This window comes from Pleuronectes platessa, chromosome 18 (assembly GCF_947347685.1).
Source record: "Pleuronectes platessa chromosome 18, fPlePla1.1, whole genome shotgun sequence".
Taxonomy (NCBI): domain Eukaryota; kingdom Metazoa; phylum Chordata; class Actinopteri; order Pleuronectiformes; family Pleuronectidae; genus Pleuronectes; species Pleuronectes platessa.
The window spans coordinates 15,192,827-15,213,221 of record NC_070643.1 but is presented as its reverse complement, the minus strand read 5'-3'; the positions used below and the strand labels follow the sequence as shown (position 1 = coordinate 15,213,221).

The following is a 20,395-nucleotide window of genomic DNA, read 5'->3' as shown; positions in this document are numbered from 1 at the left end:
AGTGTTTTCCCGGTTGGGAAGGTTGGTGAACCATATGTAGTCAGTGTCATGTACTGTCTCTTTATGGACAGTGGGGTGGTAACTGACCCTTGATCTGAGTCTCAGGGCTTCGCTTCCTGCACCAATCATTGCCCCGCAGCTCCGGCTGAACCCAGTTCACTTGTGTCGATTGAAGGTTTAACCTCCTCTCCTTAAATCTTCATCTAAAGCAAAGGGTAGTTCACTTTCATCGCAGTTTGGCCTGTGGACGCTTTGCAGGAATGTATAGAGATGTTTGCTTGTAGTGTAACATTTCAAAATACATGGTAAAACATTGATATGTTATCTTTCAGAATGAGAAGTCTCTACTTTATCCGGTGTGTGAGGAAACTGTTGGGCTCAACTCAAGCATCCCGGACTCTTAAAGGGACAAACCTGCACAGATCTGTAACTCGACTGCAACATACCAAGGTAAAGTTCAAATTGCACTGAACAGTTTTGCCATTAGATTCCATTAAATGTACTAATACTGGTACTAATACATTTTTCTCTTAGCTCTCTTACTGTATTTACTTTGTCTGTCCGAACCTAAAGTCTTATTATTATAATCATTATTGTTGTATAAGTAGAGTTGTTACTTTTTTTTATTATTATTCATGTCACTGTTCCCGCTGTTAGAAAGCTTTTATTTTGAAATCCTTCCCCTGAGTACTACTTCCTGGGTCAAATACAGAGCGAAATCAAAACACCAGCGCGTGAGTGAGTGTAATCCGGTTCATTCATAAACTCTGTGCGTCTTTACCAACCTGCTGATTTCTCTGTATTCACGTTTGATGTTGAAGTGCGTCTCTAGTTGTCATCAGTACGGTTAATCGATCAGTGTTTTAAAGAACGGGTTCAACGGGTTCGGTTGTGGCTGTCACTCAGTGACATGACCTCACGAAGAGTAGATGATACATAGAAGAGAATAAGATCCTGAATGATTTACCTAGCAGGAGAAAAACTTTTTAAAGTAAAGTACAAAACCAGTTTATCTGAGGTTTTTGATCGGTTATTTCTTTTTATTCTGACTATAATCTTCAGTCAAAGTACAAATAAAACGATAAAAATGTGACCTTTTTTATCTGAGTAAAGGTAAGATCTTGCTTTTAAATATACTTAAGGTAGTATAAGTAAAAGTACTGTGGACTAAACCATTGTTGCTGCTTCCTTTCATCAGTGATTCTGCTGAATCTTACCTGCCGGCTTTAATTGGATCACTGGAACCATTCCCCTCTCCTTATCGATAACCTATCATTTCTAATAAACTGGAAATATCATTAAATGTAGAAAAAAACAACAGCAACATGAAATGCAATATAAAAATCGACTTAAGTAAAGTACAGATGCATGAAAAATGTACAGTAATGCAGTGGATTCTTGTTGTTTCTCTCTCCTCTTGTCCCAGGTCATGGCCGAGGAGAAACCGTGGGCTCTGTTCTCAGAGGTGGGCGAGCAGGGTTACCTGGAAGAAGTCACTGATATAATGAAACAGCATTTCCACATCGTCTGCCACAGAGACTTTTCACAGAACCCTCAGCTGTACAGTGAGAAAATCCAGGCCATGTTCGTGTGGAACGCTCAACCTGCAGCCGAGCCTTCGCTGCTCACCTCTCTGCCCTCGCTGAAGGTGGTGGCCAACGGAGGAGTGGGCATCGACCACCTGGATGTGCCGTACATCTCCAGCCTCGGGGTGAAGGTGACCAACACGCCCGGCGTCGTGAGCGATGCCACCGCGGACATGGCCATGGCTCTGCTGCTGGCCTCGGCACGGAGGGTTGTTGAAGGTGAGGTCATAGGTCGACCGGATGGTGAAGCCAGATAGTTTTTAGAGCAACTCTTTTATACACACGTGTACACACAGAGGAAGGAGCTGTACAGGAACAAAATAAAAAGAAATCAATTTCAAATCAGAAAGAATCATTTAAAAATAACTTTAAGATCAAATTAGAGATTCAAAAAGTCTAGAATAAAAGAGGTACAAAGAAATAAAAATTAAAAAATCAATTTAACAATGAATTGAAGGAGAAAATTAATACAGTGACCTGGTCAAATGGTTTAATTAAAGGCCCTTAAACTTCAAAAAAGTAATCCATTTGGGAAAAAGACGTTAGTTTGTCTGTGGAAACATTTAAGATGTATCTAATTAATGAGTTAATAAATGCATAATATTGCTCTTAAAATTAAGACAGATGTGTTTAATGTATATATGAATTTGTTACTGATCAATCAGGTTTGGTTAGTTACTCAATTCCAGAAAGATGTTAAAGACTAACGCACAAACTTCAACCAATGACCGATGACTGTTTTGTCACCATATTCCATGTATCCGCCCATTTATCTGGTCTTGCTTGTAAATGTGATGTCTTCTTTTTTGGGTGGTGTCCAAACACAAACTTTTATGGAAAACTGTTCAGTAATTTTTTAGTGATCCTGCTGACAGACGGACAAACGACCATCAAAACACAACCTCCTAAGAAGAGCTGATTCTATGGGTCTCCATCCTTCTCTTCTTAGGTCACCAATTAGCCGTTGACCCCAAGACGACCCATTTACCACTATGCCTGATGGGATTTGAAGTCACAGGGGCCACTCTGGGGATCATTGGAATGGGAGACATCGGACACAAAATAGCTCGGAGGAGCAAAGGATTTGATATGAAGATCTTGTATCACAACAGGAACAGAAGGTAAATGTTTCAAGACAAATCTGTTCATTTAAAGACATGAAAAATGGACATGAGGGTAAATAAAGATAAGATGTTCACATGTAGACTAATTTAAATTTTCTCTAAAGACTAAACTCACTCAAGAATAATTGTAATATTTCTAAATTAATTTGCAAATTTCGAAAAAATAATTCCTAAGATAAACTTTTCACAATTGTGTTAAATTTGAATATTATTTTAAATCAAGCACAACATGTCCTGAAATGTTATTTGTTGTGTAGCTAGACAATAAAGGTTTAAAAAAATTATGATAATCTTTTTTAATGATAAATTGTCAAAATTCAATAATGCACTTAACAGGGAGGCATATTATTGCGGATGACAATGTTAAGTTAAAAGTGTTAGTTTATTTTTGTTTGTCCAGGAGCGTTGAGGAGGAGCGAGCGGTGGGAGCGAGTTACTGTCAGAACATGGACGACCTTCTGAAGGAGTCGGACTTTGTGACGCTGGCGGTCAACCTGACCCCTGAGACCACCGGGCTGATCAGCCACAGAGAGCTGTCCCTCATGAAACCCACAGCGACGCTGGTCAACATCAGCAGGGGTGAGGACGATGTAAAGAGACCGAAGACAAATCCATGTTAAGGTTGTTTCAATATGTCTATTGTTGTTCTTGGTGTCTCACACAGGTCTGGTTGTGGACCAGGACGCTTTGGTGAAAGCTCTGCAGTGTGGGACGATCAGAGCTGCCGCGTTAGACGTGACTCATCCTGAACCTCTACCAAGGTCTCGTCTGTCTCAAATAACCCACACACTCACATTAAAGATACAAAACTGATGGTTTGGAACTGAACTCCTCCTCTTCTTTCTCTGGTGCAGGGATCATCCTCTACTCACTCTTCCTAACGTGCTGATCACGCCACACGTCGGCACCAACACTTACGCCACAACCAGACGGATGGTGGAGAAGATGGTAGAAAGCGCTCTGGCTGCAGTGAAAGGACAACCCGTCCCCAATGAAGTCAGGCCGAAATGAAAGTACATCATTTGTCTGAGTGATGAAGCACTGAATTGTTGGTATTAGTGTCTCGACCAAGGAAAAGTCATGAAAAGTTATTTTAGATTCAGACAACTTTATGGATCCCAAGAAGAGCAATTCAACAACATCCAATATGAGACGTGTCAAAAATAACAGGTCAACAAACAGAGGTCGGTGAAGGACGTCAAGATGAAGATTAAGGAGGTCAAATAAATAAGCAATAAAAGACAATAATTAGATGATAAATAGACATTTGTTACACGTGTTATGTAAAAAGCATAAAAGACGTCATTTAAAATGACTACTACTAAATTTTGTTCCCCTTAAATTAGTTTTTACCTGTCGAGTTTTAAGTCTTATTTTTTAATGATTTGCCACAATAACTGTGATGACCAGGTCATTAAAATAATTGATGTATTTTTTCTTTGTGTTGGATATAAACTAACATCTGTCCATTATCTTTAAGGGCTGTTGGGAGTCCTTTAGCCATATGTACTGACATGAAGATTTTAATGTTTTATGTTGTAGATAGCTTCATTCATATGTAAAGTTTATGTGTTAACTGTAACACAAAAAAATAATAAAGCTGCCTGAAATCTTGAACATGGCACATTTAGACTTACTTCCTTGATACTTGTGTCTTTCTTTACAAGAACAACACAATTTTTTGTATCAGATCCTCACTGATATTAACTGTTAATACAAAGCTTTCAGAATATTTACGTTTGTATGCATTTCCTCTTCAGCGTGATTTTCTAAATTCAAATCAAAATCAGTGCACACTTTTATGCAGCAGATAAAATACAGTATTTACAGTTATTTATATTCTTTTACCGATAATCGACATATTCACATGGTGATATTATAGATGAATTTACATAGGTGTGGTTACAACAGCTACAATTGGAAGGACTTCCACCACCTATTCATTGCACAATATCTTACACTATGTAAATTTAAATACATAAATAAAAAGTGTTTGTGTGTGTGTGTGTGTATGTGTGTGTGTGTGTCATTCTATGCTGCTTTTGATACATATTTCAGAGAAAACCATTGTATTTTCTACTTTACAATTACTACATTTCCTACCTGTCTAGTGCCCCTGAGCAAGGCACCTTACTCCCCCAGCATCTGCTCCCCGGGCACCGTACATGGCTGCTCACTGCTCTGTGTGTCCTGCACCAGATGGGTCAAAAGCAGAGGTTAAATTTCCCTACCTGCATGAGTGTGCCTGTTAATATCTGTGCATGTGTTTGGAACAAATAAATGCATCTTAATCCTAATATATTTGACAGCCTTGCTTAAAAGTTACTTTTATATTTTTGGATTTTAGATACTGGATGTTTTAACATTCTTTAAAAACCAATCGTAGTAGTTTCCAACCTTGGCTTCTGACGCCTCATAAGAATCACAGTGTGGGACACATTTAATTTAATATAATTCTGAAAATTCATGCAAAACCTTCTAGTTTATATTCGGTGATCAAATAAATGACATATTGTTCCCATTAACTAGTTATTATTAGTATTACTGTTATTGCTATTTTCCTATTTTTCATTATGATTGTGCTTCTTTCTGGAGAACACGTGAGTAAATCTTAGCGAGGCTGTAACCGTTTATATCTCAGATTAAAATTAAATAAAAAACTAAATCTATGTCGAATATATTTACCACAAAAAACGTGTTTACAGATAAACACAGATTGTGAAAGGTTGTTTTACTATTTATCGTATTTTAATTCTACCTGTTTTTTTGTAATTATGAATATATACATCAGGCATCTACAGAGGCTACCAAAGCGGGCGAATCATCAGCAGCGGACGGGGATTGTGACTCTAGAAGGACCTCAACACCGGGCATGAAAATAAGTGAATCCAGTCTGAAGAACTTCTAGTTTCAGTTTAATTTATAAATCTCCGTGGCTCAGTTAGTTTCCCTGAACGGCGCCATGTTTATCTCCTCAGAAAATGCTCCCCCCTCCCTCAAAGATTTCACCCTCGTCATGGTGAGTCCCACATCCGGAAGAAAACACCCACATTTATAAAATCTGCGTTTTTAACAGCCTGAGAACAAACTCGGTATTTCACTGGGAAAATGTCCTGTAATGTGTCGTATCTGTGCCTTTGTATTACATCTGGACATATTTCTATTGTCCTAGAGTTTGTCTCGTTTGTGCAAGTCATGTAACTTTTGATTTATGTCACCGAGAAACACACATTAGCCTCATTTAAGTTTTTAAAAGTACAAATAATTGAACAAAATTGATTCATCTGTTGTTTAAAATGCGTCAATGTGTCAATGAATGAGTTTTGTATTTCTGATGACGGTTAAATGAATTTAAAGTGATTGGAGGTGAAAAAGAATATGAATACATTAAGTTCTAAGGAGGAGCCATCTTCTAAAAGGAGCCCTAAGTGTTAATAATAACTCAAACCGCCCTTGTTAGGTTTGCAATTGATGTTTATTGATCATTAATATATCTGCTATTTATTTTCTCTGTGCATGATTTAGTTGTTTAGTTTTTATAAATAAACAGTAAATAGTGAAAAACACCCATTACACTGACCTGGAGCCCAAGTTGATGTCTTCATGTCGCTTGTTCAGTCCAGACCGACATGGTCTTTTCCGTTCCTGCAATTTAAGACAATAAAAGCATCCACATCCTCACATATTTCCAAATCTGCTGTTGTTTTTTTTCCTTCCAGCCGGCGGTGGCTGTCGGTAACGTGGCTCAGCTGGCGGTGGACCTCCTGGTGTCCACTCTCAACATGAAGCTAGTGGGCTACATACACACCGACTGTCTGATCCCGATGGCCGGGAACAACCCGTACAGCACCTGCAGAGAGGACGCTGAGGAGCTGCACACCCCCGCAGAAGGTGGCGTCTCTAAGCCTTCATGTGCAATTTGAACCTGTGATGTACACTTATTGAAATCCTTCTAATATAATTAATAACAAAGGCTGGATTGTTTTGTGAACGTATGGTCAGCTATCTCCATAAACAGCTAAAAAAACCGCACTGATCTGTAAGTTTTCAGAGAAGAGTAGCTCTTCCATCTTTTCACCTGATTTGGATTAAGCTGTTTCGTTTGTTGACAAGTGACGATTGCTTTTCATTCTCATCAAATTGTTGACAAGGACTAGAATAAAATACTGAATGAAGTTTCTTTCACACGTAGATGAAACGGTGACACTTTGAATAAACTGTGAATCAGGTCAACAGCAGTTTTATTAGTAGCCACCGACACGTCCAAAGAATTAACCTGTCGACTTTCTCTCTTCCACAGTTTACACGGCGCCAGAATTGAAGTTGGCCGTTCTTCAGATCAGAGCACCAATCATTCAGGTGAAACCACAGTCTGTTGCATCAGCTGATTCTCTCAACCTGTTTCCAAACACATTTTATGATCCAAAGCATTTTATCGTCGAAGAAGGGACATGAAGAATATCTGTTATTTCCTCTTTTTGCATTTGACATCTTTTTAATCGTATAAGCTATTTTTTAAGGTATCTTTTAATTTCTATGTATATTGGAGTTTGTGTTTACATGAAGCCAGAATGAATTATATATTATTATATATGTGGCTCTAACCTTAATCTTAATTGCAGAAAAAATCCAAAAAGTTCCGTCAGCTGATCGTGTCTTGGATCAAAACCAGCGGCTTCTCCCGGACTGTGATTCTGTCCAGCAGCCACGCCTACCAAAGGGACGACCAACAGATGAAAGGGTAATAACAGCATTCTTCACGTCATCCCTGCATTTCTTTCTCTTTACATCACAAGTCTGATAGAAATTGTATTTGCGTGCCTTGCAGCACTCCTTTGAGGTACCTGGTCACTCCGTCGCTGCTGAAGGTGAGTGCAGACGCCTTGAAGGAGTTGGGCTGGAGGGAAATGGAGCAGCTGCCGGCGTTCCCTGGACTGACGGAGGCCAACGCAGAGTCGCGCCTCAGCATCCCTGGAGGAGGCATCACCAAAGGACTCTACACAGACAGGTGGAGTTAAAGAGCTGCATCAGCCGGCTGGTTAAATTCAAACAGACCTCAAATCATGGTTGTACATAAACGAAATGGTTCTAGTCGAATTGTAATGTTTCTATGCCTACGTTAAAAATGCAGCTGTAACTGATGTTTGTCAATTCAACATGAAACATGGTTCTATATAATTAACCAATAACAGCAACTGAACATGTGTGTTGAGCTGGTTATGTAGTATCCTGGTGTAATACATAAACTCTTATTTATAAAAACTGGAGCCATAATTCCAGGAATCAAACAATCCAATGCGTCAGGAAGCTGATCATTTTTCTTTAAAGCCATGTCACACAATATTGTTGATATCTTTTCACCACAAAAACTTTAGAGGTATATTACAGATGCCTATACATTTCCAGCTTATCAGGAACACAAAAACTATTTTCCTGTATTTAATTCAATATCCTTATATAACTTATTGAGAAAGAATTAAATAACTGAAAGGATATGATGTGATTATAGGTTTATATTTATATTTATCTTGTGTGTGTTTGATGTTGGGTTTAGTTGTGCGGAGGATCTTCCACTGGCTGTGATCCTGCTCTTCTGCTCGGAGGGCGACAACATTCCAGACGCCTTCACCCTCGTCAACCACCTGAATGACTGGCTCCACCTGCTGGACAACCCTGTAAGTGACGCATAGGAGCAAACGAGACCTTTCATACTGCAGTGTTGTTTATTGTTCCAATAGTCCTCAGTTAGTAGGAAAACTAAAGTAAAGTATATCACAGTTATGTCCAAGCAAAAATGTCTATTGACTAAATTTTATAACTTTAAGACTAAATCGGTTTGTCTCAATCCTGTTTCAGAGCCAAGAGCCCAACAAATGGAAGATCCCACCGTCCTGGAGTCTTCTGTTTGGCAGCGGCATCCCTCCTGCAATGTTCTAATACACACTTGTTTACCTTGCTTATAATGATCCTACAGCAACAACACATTCGCATTTTAGAAATTTGTTTATTGAAAGGTTTTTGTGTCTGATAATACTGTATGCTTAAAAAATTATGAATTGTTGAGGTCCCCGGTGTGAACAAATAACCCCATATTAAATTACACACTTATCAGTTTCCTTTATTTGAATCATACTCCTTCGATGTACAAATATTACATTATGTACAGTGTTTGACCCAGATGTGCATTTGTGGAATACTGTAGAAATGCAGAATTTGAATGTTTATTTCCCCCAATAAAAGATTTTTACATGAATCCAGTTTGAATGCTTTCACAAAGATAAAGACTTTGTTTGTATTACGGTCACTGGACCTCGCCTCCACCTACTTAACCGAAAGTGGCTGGCCAGATGCCACGCTTTATTCCGAGCAGTCCCACCTCTCTGTAATTTGATTCCTCTCGACGACATGTTTTAACATCTTACATCGTGGTGACAGAATATCAGAAGTGAGTCATACTTTGACCTGTACTGCTGCTTTGCCCAGTTTGTGGTTTTCCTGCCGTGTGAGAGGAATGTCCTGTCAGCTTCAATGAGGAACCATAAAATTAAAGTTTGGCTCAGAAAAGGAGAACTCCGTCGTCTCGTCCTAAATTCATCAGTAGCTTTAATACTTTCATTTACTTAGATATCTAAACCTCACTCGTCTGTAGTTAATTAAAAATCCCCTTTGGAGCTCATGGACATCGCTTAACTAAATGACTAAATATGGGAAACCTACTCTGCCTCAAAGACTGGTGAAATAAACGTGTATAAATATAGCACATTTAGATTATACAAATCTATTTCGTCAACCAACTATAAAACTAAGTCTATTTCCCCAAATCTGGAATAACTGCTTTTACATCCTCCTTTACATAAGATGCAGATTTGTGTTAAATAAAAAGTGCAACACAGTTTGTTAGTTAAACTAGATGATACCAGCTTTATTTTTTTTAGATTACTCTAAGGGAGAGAAAAGCTTAAGACAAATTCATTTAAAAAGGAGAACGAGTCATCAAATCATCTTTCTACTGTATTCAAATCTGTGACATCGTGTGCAACAAAATAAGTCTTTTTTTACACACATCTTTTAAAAAGAACACTATGTACATCGTGAAAACATTACATGCCACTGAATTCTCATGTGGGCGGAGGCGGCAGAGCTTGTCGTTTGATCCCCCCCCCCCCCATCACTGTGAAAAACTTCAAGTAATCTCTTATAAAAAATAGAACATTTATCATTTTTGTCTCTGAAAAAGGTTTTACTAAAAAATACACATGAACACCATTACGAATTAGCAATGCATAGCCACTGCTATTGTCTGTCCTAATGTTGTCATTGCAAAGAAGCTTAAGATAGCGAGAGACAAAGCTGTAAATAAAAATATTAAAGCAAAAGTAATGATTTCCTGACTCCGGGCTGTGGGGGGGGGGAGCTGGTGTGTTTGTCTTTTTTGAATGTGCGCTCTTCAAAGAATGTTAAAGTGTCTGCTGTAAACAGTTCAGAGAGGAGGAGGAGGAGTAGTTATGGGAAAGCTGTGAGGAGGATGTGGGAGGGACATGAGGAATAATGCTGTTGGGCTGACACGCGAAAGTAAGCGATGGAAAAAACAGAGAGGAGAGCTGGCTGTTGAGGTGGAGATGAGGAAGAGTGGTTTGGAGTCGAGGAAGAGGAGGACAGAGCTCCTTCAGAGGAGGGAGCTGGAGTTCCCTGCCGATGGTGGCTTTGCTGCCAGAGCTGTAGTCCCGTGGCCCCAGGTGGAGGTGGTTAGCAGTCGCTGGTCTTCGCCCTGTCACAAGACACAAAATATTTCAAGAGGTTGAACTAGAGACTCTTTTCTACCGAAAGTGTGAGTAAAGCACAAGAGTGATCAAAGCAGCTTGTGCCACAAAAATCAGGCTAGCGTCAGGGGTAAAAACTTTAACCACAGGGAGTGTGAATCTAAAGGGGGGTGGGGTGGGGGTGGGGGGGTCACCTGATAATAGGGGAGGTGGCAAAATCCAGCGTCTTAGATCACTTTGTCCAAATCATTAGATTGATCATCAGTGAAGCAAAAGCAGCCATTGTGCGTTTAAAAAGCAACTTGTCACACTGCTCAGACGTTTTCAGCTGTAAATTACAAATATTTCTCTCTATAATCGTGCAAATAATTAGGTTTTTATTATCTTTAAGCTAAACTAGGACTTGTCTAAGGATGATGGGGAAGGGTTGGTGGAGCTAGAACATAAAAACCACCCTGTCAAGAACTTTGAGACTAGTTCAAGTCAAATATGAAGCAAATGTTCCCTTCTCTTCTGTTTCATATCTTTGTAAATAGAGTATCTTGCGTTTATTGATCTGTGTAAGAGTTCTGGGAACTTGAGATGAGCACTGGGGCCTCCTGTACTGCCGTCTTTAAATGAGCAGATATTAAAAGCTTGTAAAAGTTGTAGCCCTGAATATCTAACATGATCCTTTACAACAAGCAACAACATAAAGTTTCAAATCTTTCAACAGGTCATTCAGCATTTTTAACATCAACAAAACCCATCATAGACCTGACTATAAATCCCCTGGTGACAATCAAACACCAAAATCTAAATTCAAACTTCCACACCGCCATGCGAAGGTTCTAAAGAAACGCGATGACCTCACAACTGTGAAAGTAAGAGGTACCAGAAAAAAACAAAACAGGAACATACAACAAACCTTCATCAGCTCCAGTTCATTTGATACGATAGACTGACAGCGTCAACCAGGAAAAGGATTTACTCTTAAATGGTTTTTAAAGGAGTTGTATGATGCTCGTTCAACTTTTCTTTCTACTAGTGTTTTATAATCGTTTTTTGAGCATTTAAAAGGTCTGAAAAGTTAAAGTCTGCGGAGAACACAGATTGTGAAAAGGCCTCATCAGTGATCCGGCCGATTTGATGACAAAGCCAAGAGAAGCGAGAGAGGAGGCCGACATTTCTTATACAAGCTGGAAACAGTTGAACAATCGAGACAGAGTGGGCCGGCCGGCCAGCCAATCAGAGCAGACTGTGCTTTATCTGGTGGCGGAGTCTTAGAGAGACCGGAGCTAAAAACAAGTGTTTTCGTCAGAGGCTGAATGGGGAGCTGCAGCAATGGATAGTAAAAGGAAAGTGATGCGTTTTCTGAACATAAGAGCAAGTAAAACTTTTCAACGACCCAGATCAATCGATGACTCTGAACATGAGCATAATATGTCTGCTTTAAGGACTTAACTTAAATACGGTTGTCAAAGGATCATCAGTAATTCTACAATTGTGTCTTATCCACCTTACTTGCCCACATAATAGTGGTAGTTTCATGTTCAAAGCAGTGGCTGCTGATTGTAAACGTGTTTTGTGCTCGCTCACTCAATAAAATCCGACTTTACTGTTTGATGCACAGTGGAAATTAGCATCTTATATTATTCCATGTGAACCAGATATTTTAGAGCTTCAACAACCATTAAAACCACGAGTATACGTATACACACGCCAAACATACACAAACACACACACACACACACACACCATGCTTGGGTGCAGCCAAAATCAACACACCTCCAAACCGCAGGAGCCAAGCGATCACAAAGAGAAGAACAAAACCCCAAGAGAAAAACACAACAGACAGTACACACAGGCGCACACACACACACACACCTCAACGTACAAGAGTGGGAGTTCTTTTTAAAAGCTGTGGGCAAACTTCCTCCTCTAAATGTGCTCCTCGTGGTTGTTGTTGCTGTCTCAGAAGGGGGTAAAGATACGCTGCCCCCCGCTGGACAGGCCTGCTCTTGTCATGTGCAGCAAATGCAGCCCAAACTGTCCGAGAAGAACCACAACAGCAGAGTGAGACCTCGTCAGAAACGGTGCAGGCTGTATTACTGGAACAACACTGACATGTCACACAACAAAGGGAAGGTTTCTGAGAAGTGACTTAGTGAGCAGCTTTTTTTTTTTTTTTTTTTGAGGTGCAGTCAGCGAAAGATATGCTTCCTCAGGTCTAACTTTCTCCTGCCTTCATGAGAACATTAGTGCAAGAGGCAGAATGTTTAACTAGTGGCTTCACACTTAGTGAAAGAGAGAATTAGAAATAAGTTTTGCTACTAGCATGATGAGTCATACTTTGGAAAGTCTAGATTCCCTCTGTGAGTCAATTTCCAGCCTCATGTCTTTTATTCATTGACTTTGAGAGAGTTGTGGAAGACACTTGTCTGACAACAAAAGAAGAAGTGAAATGGTGAATGACAAATCCTCCTGGAATGCAACAACAACATGATACCTGGTTCCCGAAAATACGAGGTGGCTTGGATCCAGAGGATGTAATCACCTTTTTCTCTTCTTCTCCGACTCATTTGTCCTGGGCTTGCTTTGGGGTGTCTTTGCCGTTTCTGATTTAGAGATGCTGTCTTCTCTGCGTCGCTTGCTGCAAAAACAATACAAGGGAAATGGGTGAAACAGCTCTGTCCAGCAACATTATGACATCAACAGGAAATAGGATGCCCTCCAGGCACCTGTGAGTAGAGAGAACACAGGCGTTATATTGAAAGACGGAAATATTGGTTAAACAGAACTGCATTCTGGATCCGATTATGATCACCGGACAAATTCAAAGCAAATATATATAAAAACTAAAAACTAAATAATGTCCTGAAATAAAATGGCTTGGGCTGATTACAATCATCATCCACTGACTGTGCTGAGTGTACTGACTGTGTTGTGCTGCTGTCCAGCTCCTGTTCCTTGCAGGGGGACTGTGCAGGTACTTTTGCGTCCTGCCTGTAGTCTTCTCCGTCCTCCAGCTGACCCCCTCGTTGGCTGCCGTTGACTCGCTCCGTCGGACATTTTGCCGGAGGCTGAGCGGAGAGACGAGACTCTGGCGACGGCTCCTGGTCTTCTCTGGACAACTCACGCCATCGGTTCTACAATGGGACAAGGACATTAAACGGGGAAGAGAGTCGAGTTTTTCTACTGATGCAATAAATAAACACATAAGAATTTCCGAGGGATCAAAGACTTTTAAATTGCTTTGGATAATTGAATAAAATCAGACCACCAGGTTTTTATTGAGACTGATTAAAACCCTAACCCTAGCCTATAGTTGGTTTATGAATTTGGTTATAATAACATTTGGGAAATTTCCTGTGTGATAACGTTTATTTGCCTTATTCTGCAAGATCGAAAAGGTCACATGCTAACAACACTGGAGGTTGAGAAAGAGAAATCACTGCTAAGTCAATTCAGGACATGGATTTGTACTAAACACTGTGATGTGATACTTCCTTATTGACTTCGAACATTCTTGACTAAAGTCAATCAGCCAAGAAAAATGATTATCCTATGAAGAGAGGCTTGAAAGGAGGGAAGGCAATGGCAGAGAACTAGGCGTAAGAACGAATCCCATTGTCACATTGTCAGTGTGTGTTTAGATCAGGATAAAGACCTTGTAATATAAATGAAAGAAAACTACTATACTTTATAAAGACTAGTGGGTGAAACAAAATGGAGCCAAAGGGGTTAAAAAAATGACAGTAGCATCAAATTTCCTGGAAGCACGTGTAAAACGTGTCTTTCTCTTCCTGTCTTCATCTTACAGGAAATAGTTGAGGGCAGTGACATAAGGCAAAGATGTAAACATGAGGCTGTGGAAAGATGGTATTTTTCTATTCAATATAACACAAGACATCTTTCTGGGACTTGAAGCCCAGGGCAATAGTTGGTTCTTTGCCTTAGATGCAGGAGGGTTTCAAGTTAAATTTAAGAACTTTAAAAAACTTTAGAAGACTGTAATGTATAAAAATGAAGACCTATGTCAATTATAAGAAATATGAGGGTATATTGAGGTCCCTGAATTTATAACACTTCCAGTATTAATGTGTCCTCTACGTCCTATGAGTGAATCAATATAGTGATTCAAATGATCAACTTATTTAAATACCATGCAGCATAATCTTTATTCTGCAAATCAACCTAAGGCATACCTGTTAAATAGAAACTCCATGTGATACAATCTTCTTTGTCATAGGGGCATTCTGCTGTTTAGACATTGAAAAGCTGTCGTTGTCACGCACTGCCCTTAAGCTCTATGTCTCCCGTAAACAAGGTCTTTGTATCTGTAGTTTCTTCCGGTGCTTGACATGACAAAGTACCTGTATGATGGTTATATTCTGTGTTGGCGTGTGTGATGTGGGTACCTGTACAGAGGAGTCTCCCATAATGCACTTGGCTCCCTCAATCACAGCCATGTAGGAGAAGCGTAGCTGGTCAGGGGTCTGAATCAGGCCCATGCGGTACCTCCTCATGTTCAACAGGATGCTTTTGATGTCCACTGATGACGAGTCTTTACTCTTATCCATCTGCAAAGGACAGCGGTTATATTTGACTCAGCCAAACAAGATAAATTCTTAATGTCGAAATATCCGGTGACTCATTTGTCTGTTGTGATCAAAGGGGAACTCCGGAGACAAGGCTTACCAGCACCAGAGATGTGTCCACTAATGAAAACGTCCCTGACCGTCCGATTCCGGCGCTGCAGTGCACCACAGCCGGCCCGTGGTCGGCACCCAGCGCTCTTGACTCCCGCACCTTGAACAGGAAGTTTAGGAAGGACGCCGGGGATTCTGGGACACCGAAATCCGGCCATGTGGTGTAATGAAAGTGGAAGATCTCTCTCTTCTCCCCCGTCTGTGAAATGCAAAAAAACAGAGGCTATATTAGTAGATAGAAAACAAAAAAAACGTGTGTATTTGCAGTGAGACTCTCAAGACTGATTTCACCAGTACTGGCTGAGGTCAATGAAAAGTATTTTAGAAATGTTTTGACAGTTGAATAAACGTTTACGAGTTTCACTTTCAATTCATGCAATTAAACAGGCTCTAAAAACTTGACACATCAAAACAGTAAATTGGGACAAGTGAACTTCATTCTTGATTCTCTTGTGATCATTCAGGCATTATTTTAAGTTAGGTTTTATATTTTGTATGATTAAAGTAATCATAATTTTTTTTTTAACCAGAATAAAAAAAAATAAGCATTTTGCAGAATGTTGTTCATATTGAGAAATCTGCTCTGCCGCATTATCTGCATCTCATTTGCATTTACTAACCACCTCCACATCTTCAGCGTGCGAGATAGTGAAACTCGGGTAAGTATTTGTTGCATCTACTTAAAGTCAGTGCAAACAAGGATGATTTCAGGTCTAAGAAGCCTCAGAAAACCGGTTTGTGGGAAGCGTCTTAGTGCGACACTCCTGAAGCATTTCAGTTCTCTTTTGCCACCATTTACTGGAAGTTCCCCTCATGCTAAACAATCCTCTGGCCTACATTAATATTCTGCAGCTCCAACACTCTGGTGGTGTAGTAAGACTTGGTATCCTCTGATAACAGCGTGACCACGAAGCGTGTGTCTCTGAAGGCCATCTCCCTCTCCTCAGATGTGGGCCAGTACTGAGCACACTTTTCCTGTGACAGGAGAAGAAAACAGAAAAAAAGACAATAAAAATCAGCTGATACGTGCTTTTTTTACACACAAATCAGTATTTGCATATATGCAAGCTTATATTTTACTGAATAACCAATGCAGAAGCAAATATTAATGATTTTTTTTAACCTAATTATTGTTATTCTTTTCGTTTTGTTACATAAAGAAGCACTATAGCTGGATTTTTCTAAAGAAAGACAATATATAAATACATTTTATTAGTTGTTATTATCATATATAAAAGAAAAAGTAACAATCAAGTCGAGCTTGACAAAGTTAAGATTCACAAAGCCAAAAATTCCTCATTCTGTAGTACAACAAAAGTACCATTAATCTAATTTAAAATGTTCAGGTTGCAGAAAGTAATCTGTGAATATTGTACTAAAAACAAATACTGTGACCGATACTTTATTTATTCCAGCAACCAACACCACACCATTCAGTGTTTTCCAAGCAAACAGACCATGAACAGAGGGTTAGTTGATGATGGTAAGTATATTATGCAAGCTCCCCTCTCTACAGGATTGGAGAGCTGGCCTACATAAAAGATCCTTGTGAGGTTAATGACATCAGTTGAGTAGGTGCTCTATCTTTCTTATTTCCAAGAAAACACAGTCGGAGAATCTGATTACGCAGCAAGATCCACTCCAGCTGCTTTACTAAGAGTTTTCAGCTGCTCTGTTCATTTCGCACAGCAGCGGATTGATTCACCCAATCCTCTTTACCCTGGTCTCTCTCCGTCGGTCTCTCTCTCTCTCTCTCACACACACACACGTTGAGAACAGACCTGTCGGCCACAGTCTGGCTAAAAACAACATCACATTTGGTCTTTGCACGCAGCGCTGTCGTACGTGTTTATTTGCATACGGTGCGGGGAAGTGAGATCAGATGTCAAGCGGCCATTCAAGTCACATGTAGAGACGCGTTCTGAAGCCAGGTGTGAACTGACGAACTCAGCGCCGTCCACATGTGATCGGATTACCCTGAGATGGACGTTAACGCAGGCCTGAACAGGGTCATTACACCGCACGATCATTTGAGTAAAGCTGGGGTCAGATGACAGGAATTTCGGGACAATTTAACCTCGAGAATCAAGAGGAGAAATCGGTTCTGGAGCCTTGACCAGTACTGATGTTTGGCCGAGATTACATGATAGTGTTTTCATTCTTAAACCTCCCGAAACACAATCAGAACCATTGTGCTTTTTGAACAAATCAACAACAGTCAATGAGAGACAGAGAGACCAGAGCAGCTGATAATGACCATGTTCTCATCCAGACTCCTTCAGCCTCCTGCTTTTATTTATTAACATTAGACCAAGTTGTTAGGCTTTTAAAACTCCTGTGTCCTGACCCTGGCATTAAAGGACTTAAGACGGTTGGACCTCATCCTGTGAACCTGAAGTAAAAACACTGAAATCCAGTAATCCAGGGAAGCTCAGAAATAAACCTTTCAAACTAAATTCAAGGTAAGATTTTTGAAACAGCTGCATTAATAATTTAACAGTCATCAGGCAGCAAACTCTGTCAAAGAGCCATGACTGTATGAGCATGAATGATAGGTGTGAGATGATTGCTTGGGTCTAATTAGAATTTCTGCAGCCTCTGCGTGTGGGTGTGTGCACACTAGACAAATGCCAGATGTCAAAGCAGACAATAACCTGTGTGTTTCATTTGGAACTTACTGAGCCTTTCTCTATGACCCTGTTGAGCATGATGATCGCCTTCGACTTCTGCTCCCAGATCATGAGCCAAAAATGGCCACAAGTGTTTCTGAGTGGGCCCTGTGGACGACACGCACACAATTTGATCAGTCACATGACGACGGTCAGCCATGATAAGACTGAACCTAGAGGCCTTAACAGTATAAAATGGTGACAGTATAAAATGTCTGCTAAGTTCAGTACTGCAGACTGAAAAATACAAACAGAACTTCCTGAAAGTTATACAAGAAAATGTTTGGGATTACTCGGGTTATGCATGCGTCAAAAATACACATTTTGATATTTTACTTTTTAAACTCCATTGTCTCAAACTTTGCAACTCCTTTACTTTTAGTGTATGAGACTGTATGAAGTTTAAAGTAGTAAATAATCATAAAAAGGAAAAAGAGCAGAGGTAGTAACAGGTACGGTTTGAGGGATTCAAGGAAACAGCATCAGAAGAATCACATATCCCCCAGCTCTATCTATATGACCACATAAATAAGTTGCATAAACTCTCCAACCTTATACAGCTAATAGACAGCTGACAGAAAATGTATCTGCTACCTTTTTGTTAATAAATACGTTTCTTAGTCACCACATTATAGATCTGCATGGATGATTGATCCCTCTGCCAAGGAGGTGTGGTTTCCACCCATGACTGTTTCTTCGTAAGAAGGATTACTCAAAAGCTTCTAAACAGATTTCCACCCAACTTGGTGGGGGAATCTTACCTTGGATGTGGATAAGTTAAAGGTTGGATCCCAGATCACTTTCATTAACATGGGGCATTTTCGCCATTTTCATTATTTGTTCAGGTCTGAGCAGATACATGTAGATGGAGGATGATATATGTTTAATTGGTTTTCATGTCAAATAAATAATTTCGATTATCAGACCACTTCTCTAATCAGGTTTCAAATCTCTACTATAAGAAGCAGACAGCCCTGTGTAGGACTGCTCAGCCCTGGTAGGAGGTATGTGCTCTACTTGGTGCTATTCTGGTTATTCCTTAATAAAAAAGTCTTGCCTGGGTCAATATGTAACTTCGCTGGGCCTCCTCCATCAGCACCAGGCTTGCGTTGATGTAGTCATTCTCTGTGTTCTCCAGCTTCACCCGGCTGTGATCGACTGCCGGCGGCGGAGAGAGAGGGGACATTTTATTTGAGGAACAGATCGAAATTGACGTGCGTAAACAGTTGGACCTGTCAACACAGATGTTTACCCACATGGACTGACATCTCTGTATCTGTTCCGGTTGCGATTCTCTGGATGCTTCGCCACCTTGTAGGCGCACTCGTGGGACTGATTCCTGATATCCTGCAGAAAGGAAACCGAGGGTTTTTAGAAAGCGTGGAAATCATCACTGATTCTTCTTGTCAGGGGACTGAACTGCACAGTCACACTGACGTTCCGACGTGAGGGATGATAGTTTGATAGTGAACTGACACAGTTCAGCCTAACAACGGAACCTCGTGATCGTTTAACGTCAAGATCCCGCTGAAGAGAATTAACGTTTTGGAATTAATCACAACAGCCGGATAAGTGAAGAGCTAAATAAAGCAGCTGATCAGAAACAACCAACCAAATGCTCAACATTAACAACACGGTCGCGGTTACGGTGTCACGTGTAGCAGCCAGTTAGAAACATCCCAAACAGACATGAAACACTAACTTAAGTACAAACATCGCTATTTGACACGCTAACTGAGAGATATCGGAGCTAGTCAAAGTGTTAGCTCGCTATATTAACTGCGCGCTCCAGATACCGACTGTTAGCTTTCGTGCTAGCTATGCTAACAGACTTACTAAGTAGAGTTTCTGCCACCGGCCCTCGGAGTCTATGTCCTCGAACTGCTGGTCCATGTTCGCGGCGGGGTGTTTTCCACGCGGGGCTGGTGTAGTTATCTGTCCGGCTTTCTACCTCATTACTTTCCCGCAGCGCTCCGGAGCTTTTTCGGGTCGAAGAGGCGACGCTTCCCTCTGCTAGCGACCGAAGAGACGACCGAGCAGGCCACGTGTGCGCATGCGCCGAGCCAGGTCCCCCCTCGGCGGCTGTCAGAGAGCTAAACAAAGATGTTCAACCAGCGACGCGATGAGTCACAGACCGCGTGAGGAGAAATCAAGGAGTTCCTCGGTGTGAATGGATCGGTTTGTGTTCTGATGTGTTTGTTTTGATGCTAACGTTTACTACGGCTCCATACGAAACGAAACAAACAACACTTTATATGACTTTCGCCGAACAGTTCGCTTGTCAATGGTGAAAAACAGCGGAAAGCTGTGAGCCTTCTTATAAGGAGCGAGTGACAGCGTCTGTGGTCAGAGATCGGAGGAATCTCTGATGTAGATTTAGACAGTTACCAAGTTGATAGATTTCACTTTCGCAATCTTGGATGTCTTAAACTTAGACACTTGCAAAGGAGACAGATATCACCTTTGTTCTTTATTATTATTATTATTATTATTATTACTCTTACACAAAGTTATTCTTAAACTAACAAACTAACCACTTTTCACCTTCTATTTTATCATAATTTG

The 20,395-nt window shown here is 40.4% G+C and overlaps 3 protein-coding genes across 19 annotated transcripts; 2 read left to right on the top strand and 1 right to left on the bottom strand.

Annotated features, from left to right (window-relative positions):
• zgc:136493 (uncharacterized protein LOC692276 homolog) lies at positions 1-4,346 on the top strand. 9 transcript variants are annotated; one of them, XM_053446713.1, is made up of 7 exons: positions 1-21; positions 333-450; positions 1,427-1,805; positions 2,536-2,707; positions 3,111-3,289; positions 3,375-3,471; positions 3,565-4,346. In XM_053446713.1, exons 2-7 carry the CDS (start codon positions 334-336, stop codon positions 3,719-3,721), a joined length of 1,101 nt encoding a protein of 366 aa, XP_053302688.1. In that variant the 5' UTR covers positions 1-21; position 333; the 3' UTR covers positions 3,722-4,346. The 9 variants fall into 9 exon arrangements, with proteins under 9 accessions (XP_053302688.1, XP_053302685.1, XP_053302687.1 ...); XM_053446710.1 differs by lacking the exon at positions 1-21 and adding an exon at positions 105-215; XM_053446712.1 differs by lacking the exon at positions 1-21 and adding an exon at positions 106-258.
• Positions 4,347-5,534: 1,188 nt separating this feature from the next.
• psmg2 (proteasome (prosome, macropain) assembly chaperone 2) lies at positions 5,535-8,963 on the top strand. The gene is made up of 7 exons (XM_053446708.1): positions 5,535-5,729; positions 6,430-6,601; positions 7,011-7,069; positions 7,333-7,451; positions 7,539-7,718; positions 8,265-8,385; positions 8,567-8,963. Exons 1-7 carry the CDS (start codon positions 5,673-5,675, stop codon positions 8,645-8,647), a joined length of 789 nt encoding a protein of 262 aa, XP_053302683.1. The 5' UTR covers positions 5,535-5,672; the 3' UTR covers positions 8,648-8,963.
• Positions 8,964-9,603: 640 nt separating this feature from the next.
• ptpn2b (protein tyrosine phosphatase non-receptor type 2b) lies at positions 9,604-19,897 on the bottom strand. Of its 9 annotated transcripts, none has more exons than XR_008342284.1 (12): positions 19,667-19,897; positions 19,087-19,177; positions 18,888-18,988; positions 17,840-17,938; positions 15,999-16,142; positions 15,151-15,360; positions 14,871-15,032; positions 13,390-13,598; positions 13,007-13,102; positions 12,802-12,890; positions 12,337-12,498; positions 9,604-10,478 (listed from the first exon to the last, which is right to left on the bottom strand). XR_008342284.1 is itself a non-coding variant. In XM_053446700.1 (11 exons), the coding sequence occupies exons 1-10, from the start codon at positions 19,721-19,723 to the stop codon at positions 12,830-12,832; spliced, it is 1,230 nt and encodes a 409-aa protein (XP_053302675.1). In that variant the 5' UTR covers positions 19,724-19,897; the 3' UTR covers positions 9,604-10,478; positions 12,802-12,829. The 9 variants fall into 9 exon arrangements, 7 of the variants coding, with proteins under 7 accessions (XP_053302675.1, XP_053302681.1, XP_053302678.1 ...); XR_008342285.1 differs by having other exon boundaries at positions 12,347-12,498; XM_053446700.1 differs by lacking the exon at positions 12,337-12,498.
• Between the last annotated feature and the right edge of the window lie 498 nt (positions 19,898-20,395).

Bases quoted from the DNA above. Each gene is read 5' to 3' on its own strand.
- ptpn2b (XM_053446700.1), bottom strand. From the start codon at position 19,723: ATGGACCAGCAGTTCGAGGACATAGACTCCGAGGGCCGGTGGCAGAAA. The intron at 17,939-18,887 runs GCAAGACTTTTT...TGTCGTCCACAG, and splicing joins GAAGTTACATATTGACCCAG to GGCCCACTCAGAAACACTTG. The intron at 12,891-13,006 runs GTGATTACATCC...TTTTGTTGTCAG, and splicing joins TCGGAGAAGAAGAGAAAAAG to ACAAGTGTCTTCCACAACTC.
- zgc:136493 (XM_053446709.1), top strand. From the start codon at position 319: ATGTTATCTTTCAGAATGAGAAGTCTCTACTTTATCCGGTGTGTGAGG. The intron at 451-1,426 runs GTAAAGTTCAAA...CTCTTGTCCCAG, and splicing joins CTCGACTGCAACATACCAAG to GTCATGGCCGAGGAGAAACC. The intron at 1,806-2,535 runs GTGAGGTCATAG...TTCTCTTCTTAG, and splicing joins GGCACGGAGGGTTGTTGAAG to GTCACCAATTAGCCGTTGAC.
- psmg2 (XM_053446708.1), top strand. From the start codon at position 5,673: ATGTTTATCTCCTCAGAAAATGCTCCCCCCTCCCTCAAAGATTTCACC. The intron at 5,730-6,429 runs GTGAGTCCCACA...TTTTCCTTCCAG, and splicing joins AAGATTTCACCCTCGTCATG to CCGGCGGTGGCTGTCGGTAA. The intron at 7,719-8,264 runs GTGGAGTTAAAG...TGTTGGGTTTAG, and splicing joins AAAGGACTCTACACAGACAG to TTGTGCGGAGGATCTTCCAC.